At 37.8% G+C, this 24,014-nt stretch overlaps 1 protein-coding gene across 2 annotated transcripts in view; it reads left to right on the top strand.

Moving 5' to 3' along the window:
* LOC131438857 (zwei Ig domain protein zig-8) overlaps positions 1-24,014 on the top strand; it is a 701,379-nt gene that overhangs the window by 543,868 nt on the left and 133,497 nt on the right. For both annotated transcript variants that reach the window (XM_058609195.1, XM_058609194.1), the window contains exon 6: positions 19,656-19,790. In XM_058609195.1, the coding sequence (XP_058465178.1) occupies positions 19,656-19,790 (135 nt within the window). The remainder of the gene's footprint in view (positions 1-19,655; positions 19,791-24,014) is intronic.

Raw genomic sequence — 24,014 nt, 5'->3', positions numbered from 1 at the left:
TCAACGCCCGACCGAGAGGATGCCTGGGTCGATCCAGTGATTCCGGTTGGAGGATAGTTCCGGTTCACTGGCGCCCTGACGATCCTAGCAGTTTTACGTACTACTCGTCTAGTCCCCGACGATGGATCTAGACTACTCCGACGAAGAGCTTCCCGGCGAAGAAGGTTCTCCCGGATCGACGTTTATTCGCTGATCCCTCTTGAGCCTACTACGGTTGCACGCGGTTAGCGGTCGCGGCTTCCTGTTGTTGATCCGCACTCCATTTCCGCTGCAATATGCCCGCAATTTGGGATGCCGCGGTCGACACTGCGTTCCAGTTCTCTACGCAGTGGCACATTCTCTGGATCAGGTTTTCCGGTGTGGTGTCCATGCCACATGCCTCCAGTAGCTCACTCCTTTGAGGCGCGAAACGGGAACATGCGAACAAGACGTGTTCAGCCGTCTCGATCTCGTCTGAGCAGCCAGGACATGCAGGGGATGTCGCGTGGCCGAACCTGTGGAGGTACCATCTGAAGCACCCGTGGCCTGTGAGGAATTGCGTCAGGCCGAAGTTCACTTCTCCGTGAGGTCTATCTAACCAACTCGAGACCCTAGGTATGAGCCGATGTGTCCACCTACCCTTGGTTGAGCTGTCCCACTCTTGTTGCCATCTGCGTAGAGAAGCTGCTTTGGAGGTCCTACGGGCGTTCCTGTCTCCTCGCATGCTGTAGCGCTGTGGATATCCTTTCGGGGAAAGAAGGTGCTTCTGACTACCATTCCTCGGGAGGCCGCAAAGTTGACACACCGTTGGCCGTTGTTATTCGATGCGGCATGCAGGCTGTTCGGCCCGATAACCGGTCGGTACATTGCCTCCCTTCCTACCTGTGCATTCGTGTCACCGATGACAATTTTTACGTCTCTGAGAGAACAGCCGTCATAGGCTTGTTCCAGCTGCACGTAGAACGCTTCTTTCTCGTCATCGGGTCTCCCTTCATGTGGGCAGTGCACGTTGATGATGCTGTAATTGACAAAACGGCCTTTAATTCTCAACTTACACATCCTAGCGTTGATCGGCTGCCATCCAATCACTCGCTGACGCATCTTGCCCAGCACTATAAAGCCAGTTCCCAGCTCGTTCGTCGTGCCACAGCTTTGGTAGAAGGTAGCCGCGCGATGTCCGCTTTCCCACACCTTCTGTCCCATCCAAAAAAGCTCCTGCAGCGCTACGACGTCGAAGCTGCGAGGATTCAGTTTGTCGTATATTATCCTTTCGCAGCCTGCGAAACCTAGCGACTTGCAGTTCCATGTTCCAAGTTTCCAATCGTAGTCCTTATTTCGTCGCGTGGGTCTATGCCGATTGATCCGGGTCGTATTCTCTCCTGTATTGTTTGTAATTAATGTTTTATGGGCGGCTTATTAGGCCTACGCCAACCCCCTGTCTCGCCGGAGGATCATCGTGCTTGCTCTGTTTAACGTCCCAACTAGCACTAGGACGATCCCGTTGGTGGGGTTGCCACCTTGGATTTAGCTGGACGGGATGCAGCATTCATACTCAGCCGCTAGATACCAGAACAGACGCTGTTTGAAGCCGCTCCTAACATGGAGTACAGACGCTCCGACATCCTCTAAAGAGGACCCCCTTCCCTGTCAGCATACGACCAAGGTCCCACCGGGGTTGGTTACCCGATCTTTCCTATGGTTGCTCGTACCCCAGCCGGCACCGCGGGGAGGTAGGGATAGGAGTTACTGGACAAGAGGCTAAGAACCACACTGGGACCTGAATTGTCCAGTCGTTTACCAATCACGTTATACGCTTTACGAAGCATTACATTTTCAAATTGTGCTACAGGGAATTTGAATCTAACGTTGTTAACCGAAGTGAATGCAATTGCATCTTGTTCGCGTATAAATATGATATACACTGAACTAGAAGTTTCGTTAAGTTGTATTTCACAAACATCATTTACGTATAAATGCATTCGTTCTTTTGGAAATATTTCATTGTCGCTTACTGCCAGTCTAACTTTGCAACGCTTGAAATCAATACAAATTGAATTTAGTTTTGCTTTAATTTGAGCACGTATCTCGTATATCCCTAGTCACTCAACAGGCTTTTCTAAGTGGCACCCAACGACCGGAGATCTAATTTTGGAACATCAAATTAGATTTTGTTTAGGAATTTTTTTTTCCTCGAGGTAAAATTTCTTTACACCCTCACCCTCTCGAAATGCATTGTACTCTGAAACATTAGGTTTTTTAGTCCTTTTCTCGGCACCTAAATGGTACGCACGTTTTCAAAGAAACACGGTTCGTTTTTTTGTTGTTGTAATTTCGTGCTAATGACACGCTTCTCTGGAAGAAAAAAAGGGGTAATTTTGCCATTTTAGACCGTTTGCTAGTTGCTGAGGCTGCACGACGACGACGTACGTCTATTACTCGTACTATTATAGCCAATGAAATTACCTATTGTGCAAAGGTTGGAACTGCAAATGGAAATTTGCACCGGGATCCGGTGCCCCAAATCGTCCAGGAACCGTTTCCATTATCAGTTCGACAGCTGTGCCGTGCCGCTCGTACCGGCAACTCGTCGTTTCGCTTCCAATATTGCTCCGCCATTTATGGGCTCCGTTTATAGGCAAGCGAGCGAGGCAGAATTGTAATGGCCCAATTACGGCTCAATGGTGGCTTCTTTGATGGTGAATTTTGAACGCGCAACTACGGGATTTACTTTGCCGCCCGTTGCATCACAAGAGTCCATGCGGCGTTTGTTGGAAGGGTTTGTCGAACAGTTGTGCGCACCGATTTCGGCTGGTCAAGGGTCTATTTTCATTTGGTTGGTGGCTTTTTTTTTGCTTTGGTGCAATATTAGAGCTACGTTCATAGTTTACCACATTGAAAGCAATTGAATAAATGTTACGAGTGGTAAACGAGGATTGCAATTTTAGTAGCGACACGTTTTTCAGCTCGTTGAAGTTCGATTGTAGCCAACAGTAGCTGTTGGAAGCAGTAGTTACACTCTTTTAGTGCATAGCTCGAGTGCTTGCTTGCAACATTCACTTACTGACCTTTTGCGGTTTTAGAAGATGAATTCTAAAACTTATTTATTGTAAAATATAGCAACATTCGAGATAGAAGTGCTAATCCGATAGACTGTGAAGCATCAATTTGATCAAGTTGTAATCTTATGGGGCAGCAATTAATTTTAAAATTAATTTTTCAAAAGGGCGTTTTAGCAAGTGACAGTTTCTCTTTGTTTACTTTCTCTTCTATTAATTACCAAGCGGTTTCCACGTTTATCACTCAACCCTTTGCGTGAGATGATGCCCGAAACTTTCGACTTTCAAACAGAATAGTGATATCAAAGAAAATCTTTTTAAACAAATAACAATAATCGAAAGAGAGAGTGATTAAAGAGAAACTGTCACTTGCTTATACGCCCCAATGAAAAATCAACCGAGTCTTAAGTCGAATTGGTTCTGTGTTGCCAGTTTGCCATATTCAAGTGGTGTGCAAAGTTTCATTCAAATCCAAGTAAGTTCTACTGTTAATTGCTGAAATTGCTCGGAAGAAAAATTGTACACCCAACCCATGTAATTCAAATGTTTTGGATCATTTCAAATCCTACTGAATGATATTAAGCTTCGTAAAGGAAAGCAGGATATTAAAAACATAAATTAACAGTCGAAACAGTCTCACCGGTGTGAAGAACTTGAAGATTGATCAACCCGTATTACCTCCAGATTCTCACAGCTACAACGTAGAAGATTTCGTCTTCTATTCAGAAGAAGAATCGAATTAATTGTCCGCGCACATCAATCTCTCAGTGCCTTTCAATTCCCGTCCAGCTCCCGCCATCAGTCCATTAGTCATTCGGCGTGACCCATTTGTTATTGCCCGGATTTCTAAATTGCTCACAAGCAAACCGAAGAAGAGTGAATTACAGCCGTCATCATGATCATCATCGCCGGGCCCCATTTACGTCAGTCGATGGGTCCGAATCGATGCTGGAAGCGGATGCATTTCCAGTCCCGTACGTTGCGCAGTTTCAGCGCTTGTGTTTATTCCTCACATTTTGCAATCAATCAACCTTTTGAAGAACGGCATCGGGTGTGGGAAAAACATCGTCGGTACAACGCTGAGCAAAGACCCTCGACAGCCGTACCAAGTGGGGGGGGAGGGGGAGGTCTTCCTATTGAAGTGGCCGGCAATGAATGGCATGACGCAGAGAGCACTTTTCCACAAACACACGAACAGAACAAATTGAGGACGCTTGTTATGGCGGTAATTGTGAATGGTTACATTTGAGAATTTCATCCAATTTGTATCAAACCAACTGTGAAAAGAACTGCTCCGAAGCGTTCGGATTGTTCGATTCACTGCCAGAAGAGAGGAAAAACAATTTTAAAAATCTCCATAATTTTGATCCTCCGATCAACCGAGAACCGAAAACTAATCGAGAACACAATCAGCACACTTATTTTCCCACGCCTAATCAACGCACAGCCACACTCGTATTTTCGAATAATCAAATTCTACCATTTAAATAATGAATATTGATAGTCTTTTCGGCTTCGAAATGGCATCGAACAGAGTGAACATCTTGTTCCATTGGGCCGACTTTCATGGAAGACGTAGATTTTGCCGAAGGAAGCAACGCACTTTCCCTTTAGCATTTGTTTTCACATTATTTGGTTAGAGCAATAATAGCTTTTCCGTTCGAGCGAAAATGAGCTGAAACAATCAAACCAACCGAAGAAGTAAGGTTATTTTTGTTTGCTTTGGCAGTAGATGAATCTCCTTCGACAAAAAAAATTCGAAGTACGGCCTTGCACAGTCTCAGTTCTCGGAATGTTTTTGTATCTGTCAAAGGTGAAAACTGAAGAGTGGAAAAAAATGAAGCCCCAAAGCGACTGAATGCAAATGAATCTTTCAGGGAAACCTTCAAAAGGCGCAAATATTTCCGTCGAAGAAGAAACAAAAAAAGCAAAATGTTTCCAGAAAAAAGTTGATCCTTGACTCAACTGAAAGCGATTGGCACCAGATTATTTACAATTTTCTTGGTAGCAAGCGGGCATCCTTCAACAAATGAATCTTTCGACACTTAGGGCTATTGCACCAATAGTCGTCTCTTTAGTAGAGTCGGCAACGAAAATCGGATACAATATCTTTGCTTCGGCTTTAAACGATACCGCAGAAGTGTTATTGGCAACAGTTTTATGTCCGAAGGATACGGGTTCTGACTTCTTATTTGATCATTTGCTACTTGTTAAAACATTGACCAAATATTTCAATCAATTCGAGAAGAGAGAAATAACGTAAACGCAAACTGACCAGCCATGCTTTATGCAGTACCAAATTGGTTAAGGTGTTGTTCCATCAGGATGAAAACGCTGCAAAAGATTAAAAAAACATTTTTGAAAAAGATTTTGCGCGCTTCCGGGTTTAGTACAAATGAATTACACAGACTTACAAATATAGAATCATTGAATGTAATGTCACATAATATTATAAGCAAATTCCAACAAGAATCGATGCAATCCTCAATTGAATCGATTCGCACTCTCTATTAGTTAGTAAGTTAGTATATAAGTTCCTTATTCCCATTACACAATAGAAGTAGATTTACAATTCTCCCTACACAAAAATCACAGAATTGCGGAAGCAAATAATGTCTTAATGTTAATAACCCACACACAATCCTGTGATTTAACATCTTATTAGATGCACTTAAATGGAGCGTCGCAGTTCACGTAAATTTACGCGGAAGAATATTCAATATTGTATCAACATGCAATTTATTGAAATAAAAAAAAATCTATATCAATCCACCTAGTGGTGTAATGAGATATTTCAATCATATCAATCATACTATCATATAAAATTCTATGGAATTCTTCAAAATAATTTTCTTCGACTTTTGAAGGAATAGCCGGAATCTCCTTTTTTGGCCGTCTACTGATAATGACTATCAATTGGAGAAGTTTTTATGTTGATATAGATTTTTTTGTTAGTTTTTTTGGTTCGCCCCTTTAAGTGATGCTATACAATTTTAAACACACTGCACCCTATAATTCCGAAACAGGAAGTCGGATCCGGATAAAATTCAGAGGAAATGAATGGTCCTGTGGCCCATCGCTGAGAAAAGTTGAGTGAGATCCATTTGGAAAATTTGACCACTATTTCCGGTGCCTTCAGAATTGGAGACCGGGAACCATGTTATCCGGAATCAGTTTTTTTTTGGCCTTCTACTAATAATGACTTGCAAATAAAGTAGTTTTGAGGCCAGTTTAGAAAAATTTTCAAGTGTTTGCTTCGCACATTTAAGTGAAGGTATAAAAATTTTTACACACTTTACCATGTAATTCCGAAACCAGATGAAATTCAGGAGTTTTGTATATAATCATAAAACCTTAAATTTTAATAATTCGGCTTATCATACACACATTACACGATCATTTTTTTTCGATACTTTCGGAATCTGGAATGAAGATCCGGTATTCCCAAAGTCAATGTATTTGGTCATCAACTAACCAAATCTGTCCAATTTAAGAATTATACGGATGTATTTGATTGAATTTTCCGAGTCATGCATAAAAACACGTTCCTGAAAATAATTTTTTTCACCAATTAGTTTGTAATTCCGGAACTGGAAGTCGTATCCTGATGAAATTTTGTAAGATTCTACGGGATTGTAAGACCTTTCATTTGAACCTACGCTAGAGAAAACTGGATATGCGGTCTCTTAGAAAATCGATTGCACGTTTTTAGTTCAATTTGCGCATTTTACCCCGTAACTCTTGAACCGGAAGTTGGATCCAGAGGAAATTCAATAGAAATCTATGAGACTACAAGGCCTTTAATTCAAATATTAGTTGAAGCAAATTGGTTTAGGGGTCTCTAAGAAAATCTAGTGCACTTTTTCTTCTTTGTTTTGCACATTTTGCTTCGCTACTCCCGAACCGGAAGTCCGATCCGGGTAAAGTTCAATAGCACCCTATGGGGCCAAGAGACCTTTCATTTGAATCTAAGTTTGTGAAAATCAGTCCTGCCATCTCCGAGAAAATCGGGTGCACATTTTTATACCATACACACACACATAGTCTGTACACACACACAGACATTTGTTCAGTTCGTCGAGCTGAGTCGAATGGTATATGACATTCGGCCCTCCGGGCCTCGGTTAAAAAGTCAGTTTTCACAGTAATTGCATAACCTTTCCATATGAAAAAGGCAAACATAAATTTTGTTGACGACCATCGCGACCAGAACCAAGAATCATTGGGTTACAAAGTACGTCTGTTAATCCACTGATCCACAGAGGCAGACATCTGCTTGGTTGGTGAAGGGTGCATTTAAATTCATACAGTTCAAATTTGATACATTAGGTATTGCCTTTCTCATATAGAAAGCCTATGCAATCGCTGTGAAAACCGACTTCACCACCGAGGTCCGAAGAGCCGAGTGCAATATACCATTCGACTCAGTTCGTCGAGAACACAAAATTTCTGTATGTGTGTGTATGTGTGTATGAAACAAATAATGTCACTCAATTTTCTCAAAGATGGCTGAACCGATTTTCGGATATGGTCCTATAAACTGCTATTATATTTCATCCTTCCGACTTCCAGTTCCGAAATTACAGGGTGATGTACACCAAAAAAAGGGAAAAAAATAGTCACACACGTTTCTCAGAGATGGCATGACCGATTTTCACAAACTTAGATTCAAATGAAAGATCTCAGGGCCTCACACAGTTTTCCTGAGTTTCATTTGGATCCGACTTCCGGTTCCGGAATTACAAGTAAATATGTGTAAATTTATGAAAAAATGCGCACTCATTTTTTTCGGAAATTTCTCAATCTGAGGAGCAAATAGAAGGTCTTGAAATTCTTTGAAAATTCCTCGAAAACTGATCCAGGTCCGATTTTGGGTTCCGGTATTACAGTACGATTAGCGAAAATTTCCAATTTCACGAGCATTTTTTTTACAAGCGATTGTGAAACGAGGTGCACATTTTTATAAAACTTACTGCTATTCATCTAATTGTTAGTAAGTGAATACTTAAAACTATTTTTAGACTACTAGTCCCCGCTTCCAAAATAAAATGAATAAAAGCTTCAAAAACGGAGCTCACTTTGATTTCTCAGCAAAGGTTGAACCGATTTTCACAAATCATGATTCAAATTGAAGCTCTCATTGTCTGAAAAGGTACTGTGCAACTTCATCTAGATCCGACATCCGGTTCCGAAATTATAGGGCGATGAGTGTCAAAATATTCAAATCGTCATTCGAAATGGTGATGCAAAACTGCTACGTGCGGCTTTACTCTGTTCGCAGCGTGCTTTGTTCAATTTAGTGTAGCGTGCAGGGTTGCCACATTTAAATCTATATTTTTCAGGTAAAAAATATGTCAATTTGTAAACCTTTTAGTCAATTTGTACCTACTCCTTAGTATTATCACATAATCATGATAACGATGCTTTTCTATAAAAGTGCACTTATTGCCTTTCTCATATAAAAAACGTGCTTATTCCACCTATCAGTGAGATGATACCTTTTTTTTATCAATCCGCATGTGTTTTTTTCATGAATATTCTTCGGTTTTTATGACATTATTTTAATGACCGTCGTTTTAAGCTGCAATTTGACATTTTAATCACTCATTACTCTATCTAAAAAGGTTACAATCGATTAAACTTTTCATGATATGTCGAAGTGAGTTCCACTTTAGAATTTACGGTAATTTAAGGTACTTCCAGAGCCGGTATTCAGGAACCAGCATAAACCAAACCGATTCGTATGGCCATATGACGAATAAATTGCAATAGTTTTGAGTCCAACTTTCAAACTTTTCGGGATTATCATCTTCTATATCGGTTTGAATTTCAAAAATTCATCCTCCTGTAATTCCAGAATCGGAAGTCAGCATTGAATAAAATTAATTAATTTTGTGTGGGACTATAAGTTTATTTTAATTTGAATTTTTTTCTGAAATTCGATTTGGCTTTATTTGAGAAAACGATTGAGCTTTGAGAAACGATTCGATACTGGAGCCGGAATTCGAAAATCGGTGTAGCCGAAGTCAGACAAATTCACCTGATCAGTTTACATTTGTTTCAATATGTTTACAATTCAGTATAGACACCTTTGAGAAATCGTAGTACGAGTTAAATTGTTGGGTGCCTTCCGAATCGAATACTGAATACCACTAAAACTGAAATAAGTTTATTTGGTTGTCGACTATTCAAATCAGCAAATCTTAGATGATTCTTAGATATCATTTGAATCGGTTCAGCCATCTACGAGGAAAATAAGTTACACAATTTTAATTTCGTTTCACATATCATCCTGTAGTTCCGGAACCTGAAGTCGGATCCAAACATAATTCAGGAACCTTGTTTAGGAGCATACGAATTTTCATATGAATCTGAGTTTGTAGAAAACGGTTGAGTCATCTTCGAAAATAAGGTAAAAAATTGAGTGAAATTATTTGTCACATACGCATTTGCTGATCTCGACGAACTGATTCAAATGGTATATGGGTGTTTTGTTCTTCCAGCATTTATTGCTGTAAGCAGTTTAAATCAATATAATTATGAAATTGTTCAGAATTCGGAAGTACTGCCATCTTTCCAATATGTCATATTCGAACGATTATGTTGCCAAAAACGAACCGTGCTAAAATTGGTCCGAGGCAAAATGTCATGAAAAATAATGCTGTTCACAGTCTTTTTGGTACTTAGAAACTATTGTATGTAACAGAATAAAAAATCGTGTTTTACGTTGCTCCCAAGCCTTTCTTTGCCATACAGCGCTCAGAACTTCTACTGCTGGAATATGGGGGAAAAGTCGCTTACACAAAAAAATCGATATCTCCGTTAAAAACGGACGGATTTTAACAATTTATGGCTTGTTGGATAGCTATTACCGTGCGGAATCTAAGTCTGAAAACATATTCTGTTTTCAAGGTCAATTGTGACAGATACTGTCAAAAAACTGAAAATTTTGACATAAAACTTCGTGTAACTCAAAAAGTAAACATCCGATCTCAAAACCATTCAATAGCGTTCTGGGTGACGGGGAGACCTTTTCATTTGCGACTAGTTTGATCAAAATCGGTTCAGCCATCTCTGAGATCTCGACCTCTTAGTTGACAACACACATACAGACACACACACATACACACACACACAGACAGACATTTGCTCAGTTCGTCGAGCTGAATCGATTGGTATATGACATTCGGCCCTCCGGGCCTCGGAAAATTTTTCGAAAGTTTGAGCGAATTCTATACCTATTTTTTATATATATAAAAAAAGGTAAAAAATTATACAATCACTTGACAAGGAAAAATTAACCCGTAAGACTAAGTGTGTATGTATGTGTCTGAGTATGTGTCAAATAATGTCACTCATAAAATAAAAAATCTCATAGTTCCATAGGTTGCTTTTGAATTTCATCATGCTTTCATCGGGTAAGCTGTGTTTAAAATTGCACAACGTCATTTAGAGCAATGATGCAAAAGAGGGTAAAATTCTTCTAAAGTTACTTACTAAACGAACCGACTTCAGCTACACTGGTTCCATGTTCCCGGTTCCAGAAGTACCGGAAAAAATGATCTAAAACTCTAAAACGACATTCACTCATTTTTCAGAGATTATTTGATCGATTTCCACTAACTTAGGCTAAAATAAACGTTTCTATAGTCTCATAGGTTGCTGTTTAATTTCATCCGTGTCTGCCTTCCGGTTCCAAATCTATAAGGCAAAGTGTGTTTAATCATTTAGTGCGACGATGCAAAATAAAGAAAAAATATTATTAACTTGACATAACTATTTACAAATTGAATCGGTTATGTTGGTTCATATCCAAAGAAAGTTTATTTTATTCAAGATGGAAAACCCTTTTTTGGCAGAATCTTCTTATGATATTTTTGAAAAAATAAGTAATATGAGAAAGGCATCATTACACCACTGGGTGGATTATAAAAGATTTTTATAAATTATATCGTATGTCCAATTTTAACAAGTCTTAGCTGGTTTGAAAGCTACCATTGGTCACGATTCTAAAGACATAATAGTATGAATAACGCAACCGACTAACCGCACATTGTTCTCGAAGATGACTCAATGAATATCGATAAACTTACATAAAAGCTAACAGTGTCAATCAATTTTGGAAGGGTTATGGCGAACATTTTCGGTTCAATGGATGTATTGTTATATGCATATATTTCACAATCGATTTCTAGACAATAAAAATCATCGATCAGAATATTTACTGCAGAAATGTTCAGCACTGATTTTTTGACAACGCGATTATCACTGAAACTGACTTCGCATATCAAAAAAATTATATTCTCGATGATATTCAAGAAAAAATTACGGGCTTTGAATATATCTGAAGTGATTCTCGAACAGAAGACTTCTGGAAAAGGAATATTCATAGCCGTTGTATCTCAACCCTTTGCAGAATACATGATGAATAAATTCGCCGATGAACAAAAACTGAACCTTCCGGAAAATGTCCAATGTGCGTAGGGTGGTTGATAAGTGGATCAATACTGGTGATGTATTTGAAATACACTAAATCAATAATAAAAGCAGCAAGTGCTACTGGTTCCATGTTCCCCATTAACTGGTATTAATAATAGTTGTAATAATAATAAAAACAATCACAAAGCATGTTCTGCAGCTGACTAAAAAATATTCGTACACAGAAGTAACAGGAGCGCAGACTACCGTTATGCCAATTCAAACGCGCCATTAGAGTACTGCGCCTACTGCGTGTTCGAGACTTGCTGACAATCCTGCGCTCCTGTTACTTCTAAGGAGTCAGATTCATGCTAAATTGCGTTTTATTGGGTTTAATCTAAATAGATAGTGTATTCAACCAGCTTAAATTCAAATAGCCTTCCGTCCGTATGGCCCGGGTTGGTGGTTTAATGCATAGGGCGCTGGTTTTACAAGCCAGTTGTCGTATGTTCGAGCCCCGACCTGGAAGGATTCTTAGTGTCAGTAGGATCCATAGTACTAGCCACGCAATGATTCTGTACACTAAGAATCGGCTGCGAAGTCTGTTGAAACAGAAAGGCCAAATTCCACAAAAGGAATGTAATGCCAGGACTTTGCTTCCGTCGCTATAATCAATATTTGGAATGTGGCAAAATATTGCCACATATTTGTTCATATTAACCACCATATTTGTTTATATTAGCACATAGAAAATATTGCAGTTATTATTTCTCAGTTGCGGTTCTCTTACCAATTTATTCTGCAAAGATTTTTTTATTGATGATAAAATAATAATTAAATCTTGCACGAATCACTTCAGTGTCAAACTGAAGCGTAGTGTCAATTATGCTTCGAAGTATCATCGGAGACTCTTCTCCCTTTCGGTTATCTCTTTAGCGATATTTCTTTGGGTGAAAATTCGTCATCAATTTTCGCTGACACAAAAAATCACTTGTGAACTTCGAAGTGCAGAGTCTGGTGGATGCTTCATTCATGATTGAAAATATCGGGAGTGATTTTTTCAGTCACTGAATTTTTTGTAGAAAATCTCTAGAACTGATTTTTTCACGGGTGATTGTGAAATTAACTTTTTCTGATCATGATTTTCTCAAACCCTGGTTATATGTTACGTAAACGACAAATTCCAGTTGTTTTTGAATGCACCAAAATTTCTCGGAGTTCAAAGAATTGATTTCGAACGACTTATGGCGTTTTCGTTTTTAATTTGCACAACACCGGTGCAGTGCTACACGGAGGCATGAATAAACGAACAAAAATGACGAAAACATAAACAGTAACCATTGACTACCATAAACGATTCCATTGCACAGAGCTACGCCAAACGTTTGATGAGTGCTACACCAGTGGTATCGGTGCAGAAAAAGTGTAGCACTGGTGTAGTGCAATTTAAAAACGAAAACGACATTAGACTCCTTTGAATGCTACAATTCGGTTATTTGATAAGCTCACAATACTAATGGGTGAGGAGAGAATCTTATAAATGTTTTAATAAGACTATTTACTTCATCATCACTTGTCAAGAGAAAGGCATTGCACACCACTAAATGAATTGGCGAATTAAGTAGAAATATGAAACAATTATGGTGATTTTAGAAGCTAAATCAGGTTTTTAAAGGAACGTCCTTACAAATGAGATGATTATTTTTGCATGCACCCTATACCTTTACCATTCGAACGATAGTTTCCTCAAACAAACTTAAGCAAGGCGGGTGTAAACAAACCCCTTGTAAGACTCAGCTTCGAAATTGACGCGAATTTCAGTTCAACAACGTAGAAACTAGATTCGAAACTGGCTGATTGCAAAAAAGCTTTGACGCTTTAAGCAACATTCAAAACCAACACAACGGTTGAGAAATTTTGAATTCATTAATCATGAATGCTCTGAAGGTGGCCGTCGTTTCTCTACCCGGTGTACCACGAGACAGAATGTGTCCAAAGTAGCCCAATTAACCTAACCTAACCCGTGGTTTCAAGCGCTCCTGAGGCACAAATAGCTGCTAAACCATCCAAATAATGACGTATTATCTAGCTCCTTCGCTGCCATTACTGCCTTGGTTGGCAGGTAGGTAGGGGCGTGACGGAGGACAAGAAGCACTGAGGTGACGAATGCCTAGCGATGGTTTTGCCATGGAAATCGCACAAGGCCGTCTAAGCTGGGCTCAGCATTAATCAGAAACAAAAGAATTTCCATTCCTAGCGAAACCCTGGCTTCCTTCCTTTTCCACACGAACCGCAGCTCGTGAGTGGTAGCGACCGGGATGGCATAGCAGCCTTTGTTTTTTTTTTGCGCTGCTGATGCCGGTGGCTTCCAGTAGAATCATTGTGCATCGTTTTGAGTGGCGTGGCACGGAGCAACATAGGCCTTCGCGGTTGCTGCCATTCAGTTTTTGTACTATCTCTTTCTCACACGTTTTCTCACTCGAAAGCTTTTGTCACGAGCTGCACAACTCAAATTTAGCGGAAAATTTTTGCTTGGCTTCCTGGCCGACATCCATCCGGCAGCGGTGCTGAAGCTTGTTTTCTCTTCCTGTTGCTGCTGCTGCTGCCGTTGCTGGTGCATATCTACACACACACACACACACACACACACACACACCTACATTCAAAAACTTCCCAGCCAGCAGCAGTACAACTGCTCTACTGCGGTTTCGTTGCGCTACCGGCATGGTCCTGACGAACGGAGCAATATGCAATGACGACATCAAATGACGGTATCGCAGTGAACAGTGAAGTGAATCCTGTTAGGAATACTGATTGAAAAAAAAAATAAATGCAAGCACATCACTGCATGCGCTTTCTAAAATGAGGTCGGGGTATTCGCAATGGAACTTATAGAGAAAAAAACATGCAGGTATTTTAACAACACACTTGTCACTAGATTGCTAACAATATTCTCTGACAACTTAAAAGTATGCATAATTTTTAAATAACACTCTGTCGGCTAGAAAAGAGACGTGTTCAACATCGTATACTGGTTTGTTATTCTCGTAGTATTTACTACAATTTTTACCATCAGGAAAAATAATTTCACAAACACAGTCAGTCTGATGTGAATACAGCCAATACTGTTGTTCGAAACATGTAGACATTTAAATAAATTTCTAATAGCGTTTAAGGAGAGTGAAAATCAGACAAATCTTTCATTTTAATTACACTTCTCATTATTCGTATTTACTAGAGATACATGTAATGTTATTCTTTATCTGAATCATGATAAGATTTTCCAGAGAACTTTCCGGTTCAGATGACACGTTCCACAAGTTGATCACCAAAAAGACTTTGCGAAACGTTCATGTGAGAGAAATTTCTAAGAAGTGGTATCTCTCTATTCCAGTTTAAATAATGCACAGAAAGTAACATGGTTATAAACCATGACGTCATAAATAATTGATTTCCTCGAACGTAATTACTTCGAATACACGGTTGCTGCATAATCACGTATTTATAAAATACAATAAATCCGACAAATTATTTGGAAGAAATGGCCGTCGAACGACAGAATACTTCGGTGCAAAAAACGTATATGCAAATAGCATTAATTTTACGTCTGCCCAGCGGTTTGTGTTGAACCGTTAAGTGGCGCTAGTAGTTCAACACTGACGCACTGTTGAACTGAAGGCAAAACGATTTTTTTTTTCATAAATCTCTTCTTGAATATGGAAACAAGACAAGATTTTCTAAACTGCTGCTATCATATTTCGAAAGCTATGTGACTGTTTCTGCTCAAATTTTGGTAGCCTTTTCAGCCCAAATATGATATTTTTAATTTTTTTTTGCTTTAACCTAGTTCCGAACAGAGTTTCAAATACCACGAATAGAATTGGTTTCAGACAAACAGAACTGTCAGAATCATAGCAGCAGTGGAGTACCTGTAAGTGTTTCTGTTGATCGGTGTAACTCCGAACATATTCATTACATGCCTTCGAAAAATGTCACAAGATGACTTAAATCTATTAGAAACAGAATTCAACAAAAAAATATTATGCTTTAACGGTTTTTCGAAAACAGAATCCCCAAAACAGGCACAAAAACAGCCCTGACAAAAGCGATTCCCTTAGGAGAACAATAAATTTTTCTTGCTCACCCGTCATGAAATACATATATATTTTAGGTCATATCTATTAAAAGTAAATTTGTGAAATGCAATAAGTTACCACTTCTGCTTAAATTCAACGGCCCGACTCACAGTTTCGAAATTCGAAATCCCATAGCTGAAAATTTTCCTAAGAAAAGAGTCCTTATAAATCTTCAGACGTTTAAAATCTAGAGTCTATTGAAATCTCAAAGTATCAAGAGTAAAGAATCGCTTGAAGTTCTCTAAGGTTCTTTAGTTTTCTAAGGTCTTGTTAAGTCTTCTCAAGGTTCTTCTTAACTCTTCTGAAGTCTTCTGATGTCTTCTGAAGTGTTCTAAAGTCTTCTAAAGTATTCTTTAATTTTCTTAAGTCTTCGTAAGTCTTCTTAAGTCTTCCAAAGACTTCTTAGGTCTTCTTAAGTCTTCTTAAGCCTTCTTAAGTCTTCTTAAGTCTTCTTAAATCTTCTCAAGTCTTCTCAAGTCATCTTAAGTCTTCTTAAGTCTTCTTAAGTCTTCTTAAGTCTTCTTAAGTCTTCTTAAGTCTTCTTAAGTCTTCTTAAGTCTTCTTAAGTCTTCTTAAGTCTTCTTAAGTCTTCTTAAGTCTTCTTAAGTCTTCTTAAGTCTTCTTAAGTCTTCTTAAGTCTTCTTAAGTCTTCTTAAGTCTTCTTAAGTCTTCTTAAGTCTTCTTAAGTCTTCTTAAGTCTTCTTAAGTCTTCTTAAGTCTTCTTAAGTCTTCTTAAGTCTTCTTAAGTCTTCTTAAGTCTTCTTAAGTCTTCTTAAGTCTTCTTAAGTCTTCTTAAGTCTTCTTAAGTCTTCTTAAGTCTTCTTAAGTCTTCTTAAGTCTTCTTAAGTCTTCTTAAGTCTTCTTAAGTCTTCTTAAGTCTTCTTAAGTCTTCTTAAGTCTTCTTAATTCTTCTTAAGTCTTCTTAAGTCTTCTGAAGTTTTCTGAAATATTCTGAAGTCTTATGAAGTCTTCTGAAGTTTTCTGAAGTCTTCTAAATGCTTCTGAAATTACTTCCGAATTCTTTTGAACTCTTCTAAAATCTTCTGAAGTCTTCTGAAATCTTTTGAAATTGTTTTGAGACCTTCTAAGCCCAATGAAGCTAGTAATCTCAGTATTCTGAAGTATTCTGAAGCCTTCTGCAGTCTTCTGAAGTCTTCTGAAGTCTTTTGAAGTGTTCTGGAGTATTCTGAAGTCTGCCAAAGTCTTCTGAAGTCTTCTGAAATATTCCGAAATCTTCTGAAATCTTTTGAAATCTTCTGAAATCTTCTGAAATCTTCTGAAATCTTCTGAAATCTTCTGAAATCTTCTGAAATCTTCTGAAATCTTCTGAAATCTTCTGAAATCTTCTGAAATCTTCTGAAATCTTCTGAAATCTTCTGAAATCTTCTGAAATCTTCTGAAATCTTCTGAAATCTTCTGAAATCTTCTGAAATCTTCTGAAATCTTCTGAAATCTTCTGAAATCTTCTGAAATCTTCTGAAATCTTCTTAAATCTTCTGAAATCTTCTGAAATCTTTTGAAATCTTTTGAAATCTTCTAAAGTCTTCTGAAGTATTCTGAAGTATTCTGAAGTATTCTGAAGTATTCTGAAGTCTTCTGAAGTCTTACGAAGTCTTTCAAAGTCTTCTAAAGTCTTCTTAAGTTTTTGTTTAATCTGCTTCAATCTTCGTAAGTCGTTTTACCCCTTCTAGGTACCTCTTAAGTGTTCCTAAGTGTTCTTAAGTATTTTTTAATGTTTCTAAGTATTATCAGGCATTCTCAAATTATCATATTAAGTCTTTTTGGGGTCTTTCCAGGTATTTTTAAGCCTTTTTTAATCTCTCTTAGTCTACCAAAGTTTTTCTAACTCTTCATAAATTATTCTATATCTTATTAAGTGCTTCGAAGCCTTCTCAAGTCATACGAAGCATTCTTAATACTTCTAAAGCCATCTTAGGATTTCTCAAGCTTTCACGAGTCTTATTAAGCCTGTTTAATCTTTCATTAGGTCTCGTAAGTATTCTTAGTATTCAAGAGTCTTAATAAGTCTTCTAAGGTATTCTTAAGTCTCGTTAGGTCTTCATAAGTCTTTAGTTGTCTTTTCAAACATTCTTAAGTTTTCTTAAGTCTTCTGAAATCATCTTAAGTCGTCTTTAGTCTTTAAAACCCTTCCAACATTTTTTAAAATTTTACTTATATCTAACATTTTTTTTTTTGGGTCTCAAAATCAGAAAATATCTGTGATTTTTCAAAGTCTTTCGTTATTTCAACAAACTTTCCAAAATCTTCGAAGATCTTCAATAGTTTTTAAACAAAATTTAAGAGTCCTCTACATGTTTCTTCAACCGTCATTTAAATTTTTCAAAGTTATCTTAAGTACTAAGCGTACAACAATCACCCTGATTTTATTTTTGAATGAAACCTATATAGTCTGTCTTATTATTCCAAGGTCTCCAAAAGTCCTAAAGTCTTCTCTAAAGTATTCTTAAGCGTTTTACAATAACTTTGTAGAATTATAAAGCTCTCAAAAGTATTCTTTTGTCTCCAAAGTCTTCAAAAGTATTTCAAAGTCTTCATAAATCCTGTGAAGTCTTCAGAAGCTCTGAAATAAGTTCTTTTGATTTCTTCATAAGTTTAATGTCTCACCACCAGAAATTCAAACTACATCGAAGTTAAAACACTTCTGAGCTGCTGTTAAAATTGAATGTATAACGACTATGTGGGGTTGATGAACGATCTAATAATAATAGAATTATTGCAAAATGCTTTTGAATCTTAAGTCTAAAGTCTAAAGTCTAAAGTCTAAAGTCTAAAGTCTAAAGTCTAAAGTCTAAAGTCTAAAGTCTAAAGTCTAAAGTCTAAAGTCTAAAGTCTAAAGTCTAAAGTCTAAAGTCTAAAGTCTAAAGTCTAAAGTCTAAAGTCTAAAGTCTAAAGTCTAAAGTCTAAAGTCTAAAGTCTAAAGTCTAAAGTCTAAAGTCTAAAGTCTAAAGTCTAAAGTCTAAAGTCTAAAGTCTAAAGTCTAAAGTCTAAAGTCTAAAGTCTAAAGTCTAAAGTCTAAAGTCTAAAGTCTAAAGTCTAAAGTCTAAAGTCTAAAGTCTAAAGTCTAAAGTCTAAAGTCTAAAGTCTAAAGTCTAAAGTCTAAAGTCTAAAGTCTAAAGTCTAAAGTCTAAAGTCTAAAGTCTAAAGTCTAAAGTCTAAAGTCTAAAGTCTAAAGTCTAAAGTCTAAAGTCTAAAGTCTAAAGTCTAAAGTCTAAAGTCTAAAGTCTAAAGTCTAAAGTCTAAAGTCTAAAGTCTAAAGTCTAAAGTCTAAAGTCTAAAGTCTAAAGTCTAAAGTCTAAAGTCTAAAGTCTAAAGTCTAAAGTCTAAAGTCTAAAGTCTAAAGTCTAAAGTCTAAAGTCTAAAGTCTAAAGTCTAAAGTCTAAAGTCTAAAGTCTAAAGTCTAAAGTCTAAAGTCTAAAGTCTAAAGTCTAAAGTCTAAAGTCTAAAGTCTAAAGTCTAAAGTCTAAAGTCTAAAGTCTAAAGTCTAAAGTCTAAAGTCTAAAGTCTAAAGTCTAAAGTCTAAAGTCTAAAGTCTAAAGTCTAAAGTTTAAAGTCGATAATTTCAAAACTAATGCAGAGCTTCAATCTTCGAATTATTATTGCCTGTAGTTTACCATTATCAAACAAAATGTGTTGTTCGATACTAGAAATAACATGCAAAAGCAATTACAAATGCAAGGAACTCTTGTTGGTATTCAATCATGTGAAAAGTCCGGCTCATTTTTAATGACAAAAATTGTTTCCAACAATCTACATCGTTACTCCTAATACGACCTGAGCCAATGAAATACATCGACCTAACAAAAACACATCAAACGACTTGATAACGACTGCAACATTCCATAAGCTCACTGATTAACTAACTCTTCTATGCAAATGGTTTCCGAATCGACATCGCGACAACGAGAGCCGTCCCGTTACCGACGATCGCCGGTTTCGAACGGCTTAATTTAACGCATTCCACCTTTCACTAATCTCACTCTTCATCTCGTTTTTTTTTTATATTTCTCTCTCTTTCTCTTTTCCACCCCCGCGTTCTTCATTACAGGTATCAACACCGACCGGTGTAATTTCCCATTTCGTGAATCTGCAAGTGGTGGTACCCGAAGCGTTCATTCTCGGTTCCGGTGAGCTGCACGTGGATATGGGATCAACAATCAATTTAGTTTGCATAATTGAGAAGGTAAGGTTGTTGTTATTTTACCACAGTCCGGATTGAGCCGGGAGTTATCCATGTTGTCAGCAGTTGTAGCGGCCTCAACTATGCATAGGATTATTTTTCCCACCTTCTGCCCTCTGCCCTCTGCCCACGCTCTCCAAAGTAGAACAATCCGGTCCGCTGACTGACCGGGAACTCGCCAGCGGCACCACCTCGTTGCACCAGAGCCCAGTTGCCAAGTGAATCGAAGCGGGTGGAACCCATTTGAGCGAACACCTGCCCGCTGTGTCCGCGATCGGCCAACGTCGTAAATACGTGAAGCAATGGCATGAAAAAAGTACCAGTTGACCCTTGAGCTTTTCGAGGGCTTGAAACTTGCACTGTTCGGTCACGGTGTTCCCGGCTCTGTGCTCTGGCGGCCCTGTGGGCATGTTGTTGTTTTATTTTAATAAGATTTTCTCTCGCCAGAAATGTGGGTTTTTGAAATTTGCACTAAACCGAAAACTCCATCCTGTCCGACGACGAGTAGGATGACGTGGGCAAACAGCGGAAACAGTGGATTTTACCTGTTCACCATTTATGCATGACCTGTTGTGGTCAGTTCTCGTAGCGATTACTGGCCGAGGAAGGATTGTTTATCGAATTGTTTAGTTTGACGCTTGCTTTTTCGTTCGGTTGAACCATCCTCGCTCTAATCCAGGGCGTTACGAGGTTAGTGTAGCGTAACGGAATTTTAGATTAAATCGTTTCTTGAAAAAAAAACGGAAATAAAGCGCTTCTAAATTAGCATCTGTAATGGCAATATCGTTTCATGACTGAACAACAAGAACACAAACCTTTCGTAAAATGCAGTAAAACGAAAAAATGTAATACGATGCCGGGAAAACAGTCGCTCGCGCGGGATGATAATAGAAGCTGTATTCGTCGGAAAGCATCACTATCATCATCATCATATCTCCTGAGAGCAATTTTCCTGCCACACTAACTACGAACACTTCTGCTGATATCGCGTGACCTCGAATGGCAATGCCACGCTGTGGGGGGGATGAAATTAAAACTGCATACTGGAAATTGTTGTGCTTCCGAGTCGACTCACTGGACTCGTAGTTTTGTATTTTTATTGCACGATCGCGTAGGGTTGAGCGACCGGTCGCAGATGGGGGAAAGTTTATTGAAACAAAATATTTAGAAGCATCATGACCTTTCAAATGGATTCGTGAAATTGTGTTTTGTTCCAGTGTCAGTTAGTTTTTTTTTTACAAAATGTACAATAAATGTAAGGTGCAGCGTCAGGTTTGATAAGTGTCATACTAAAGTAATGTTTACGCCAAACGGACAGCGGTATGGTCAAGTGCCAAACATTCGTAAAATTTTGCAATGGTTTTTATGAACTCATTAAAATTTATAATAAATTTATAATAATTTATTAAGAGGTATAGTATTTGATTCAAAAAAAAAAACCACAAAACATTTGATAAAATGTTTATTTGAATCAATAGAACGATCAATAAAATTTGAGGTTCGAGTATCATGCAAATGTAGGTTGCGACTCCGCGTTCGATGACCCATGCACAATCCAATTTTGGCACACACTTTCTTTAACATAACTTTACATTACCTCACAAGAAATAGTCCAAAGGCATTAAATCACACGATCTAGGCGACCAATTGATGGGCCTAAAACTTGAGGTAAATTGTTCATCGAAGGCAGCACTCTATTTGGTCATTGTTTAGCAGTGCCGTATGTGATGGGATGTGGCACCGTCTTGTTGAAACCACATGTCAGGCATGTCCAATTCTTCCGTTTTGGGCAAAAAATCGTCAATCATAACACGGTAGCGCTCGCCATTCAGAGTAACGTTCCGCCCATCGTTGCCTTTGAAAAACTAGGGTGCGATGATGTCACCGGCCCATAATCCACACCAAACAGTGACAATTTTGGGATGCATTGGATGCATGAACTTCGTCGCTGACCACAAATTTTAGATGAAAAAAATGGATCTCATAATCTCTCAACCGAGCATGAATTTTGATAGTTAAATTCAATAATTTGCAAGCGTTGATCGTTCGTAAGTCAATTCATGATTAAAGGTATAAACAAAACTGAACAAGTTTGACAACGACACAAGTCACGATTCACGCGTGATCTGTAAAGAACAGTGTTGCCAAAATATACTAGCAAAAAATCACCCTTTAAAATTGCTAAGTTTACTGCAATTTTTCACGAGAAAATATTTAACCGCACACATTGCTACAGAACGGTTATTTTTATTGGATATGTTAGATAATTGAATTCACATCTTATAAAAAAAATGTGAAAATCGCTTATATTACTGCTTGTGAAACCAGCTCAAAAATGTGAAAAGATGAAGTTCCGCATTGGTGTTATTAACTGACTGTATAATAAGTTTATTTCAGTAGTTTTATTACCGGTTTTCATTTAACAAATATTACTGCTGTAAAACATATTAAACAAGAAACTTGTTGCACATCATACAAGCAAAGTACGCTTTTCCAATAGCAAAATCGTAGCGAGAAGTGTTAAAAAATACAATACAGGAACTATGTTTGCTACTTGGGAAATACACTCAAACCTTCTTTCATGAACAAAAACAAGGGCTCGTAAATTGAATCAGCTCGTAAATGAAGTTTATGTTATTTGAAATTTATTTTGCAAAAATAAGTTTACGGTATTGAAATTTACTTCGCAACAAAAAGATTTGTTTAATGAATATTGCAGAATAGATATAAAGAGTAGAAGTGCTGAAAAATGATATTTGAAATCGTTTCAAAAACCAAAATGACGGCTTATTGTTCATTGAATTACCCATACATACACTGGCAAAGTTCCGATTCTAGGCTTGAGAAAATGAGTCATTTGTCGGAAAAAGCATATTTTCATGTTATGATAATACATCATGTTTAAAAGTTCTCGAATCATGAACTCTTTGGATGAATTTCGCTGAAATTAAAGCGTGACCTACCTTACGCTGACGGGTATATCTTCAGGCGTGTCTCTGCTACATAGGTGATCTTTGCAACATAAATTCAGGCGTTATGTTTTAGAATATAATTTTTTTACGCGATTCGTTAATCTTTAAAAAATTTTATATAAACTTATGTCTTAAATGGTAACTTTGTGCAAACACATAGCGAATGTTTTTTGAAGATAAATTGAATTCATTTAATCTGAGTCTTTTTAATTTTCCATCGAAATATCGCGTTTTTGAAAACCTTTTTTTCCTTGGTATTATATTCCTGTAGTGGTATTTGACATTCTGTTTCAACAGACTTCGCAGCCGATTCAGAGTGTACAGAAACATTGCATGGCTGGGCTACGATTCTACTGACACTACGAATCCTTCCAGGTCGGGGCCTCGAACATACGACAACTGGTTTGTAAGACCAGTGCCCTACGCATTGAACCGCCAACCGCACGTTATTTTAAGCGTTGTAAGTTTTGAAAACCTAAAACGCTTAAAATAACGTATTCTCTAAGCAGTTTTTTTTTTCGTTAATTGCTCCAAATTGAATTTCGCATTTAAGAATTTGCTTAAACAAAATGCACGAACACAGGTGTGAATAAATTTATTTTTCATTTTTTTTAAATCTATTTAACCCCGTCTTATTCAAAACATTTAGTTGAATCAAAATGGCCTGTGTTGTTATATCTAAGGAGCAAATTTAAAAAAAAATGTATAAACAAGATCAAATTAAGTTTCTCTACAATTTCTTTCTCAAGCTGTCAAAAAAAGACAAACATATATAAAGAAGATCTGATTTATTGAAATTAATGATAGATTGTCCACTGTTGAAAAAACATTAGTGAACATTTCAAAACGGTCCGTAATCGGATGTTCGGCGAAGCTTCCGTTTGATGTCGGAACAGGAGCATTGTACGGCCTTCATGTCAACTTTGTGAATGCCTCTCTTGATTCTACCAATCAACTGTTTGCAATTCGGGCTCTCCAGTTATTTTTGTACACCAAGGAGCTCAAACCCCGAAGAAATCTTCGATTGAGCGACATTGAGGCTGATTTGTCGTGTTGTGGTTTTTGGCAATATTCAACATCACCTTCTGTTTTAAGTTAGGAGGTGCAATAGAACTATCCATTGAATAGTATCGATCGTTTCCGGGAATTTACGTCTTCGAAAGAGCGAAATACCTTTCGTCGTCCAAAACAAAACCTTTTCCGGAATAATTTTAATCACCAGCGGCATTGGGACTTCAGCGTTGAAATCTGTGCA

This window comes from Malaya genurostris, chromosome 3 (genome assembly GCF_030247185.1).
Source record: "Malaya genurostris strain Urasoe2022 chromosome 3, Malgen_1.1, whole genome shotgun sequence".
NCBI classification, from domain to species: domain Eukaryota; kingdom Metazoa; phylum Arthropoda; class Insecta; order Diptera; family Culicidae; genus Malaya; species Malaya genurostris.
Note: the sequence above shows the minus strand (reverse complement) of the source record. Positions and strands in the feature narration are given on the sequence as shown.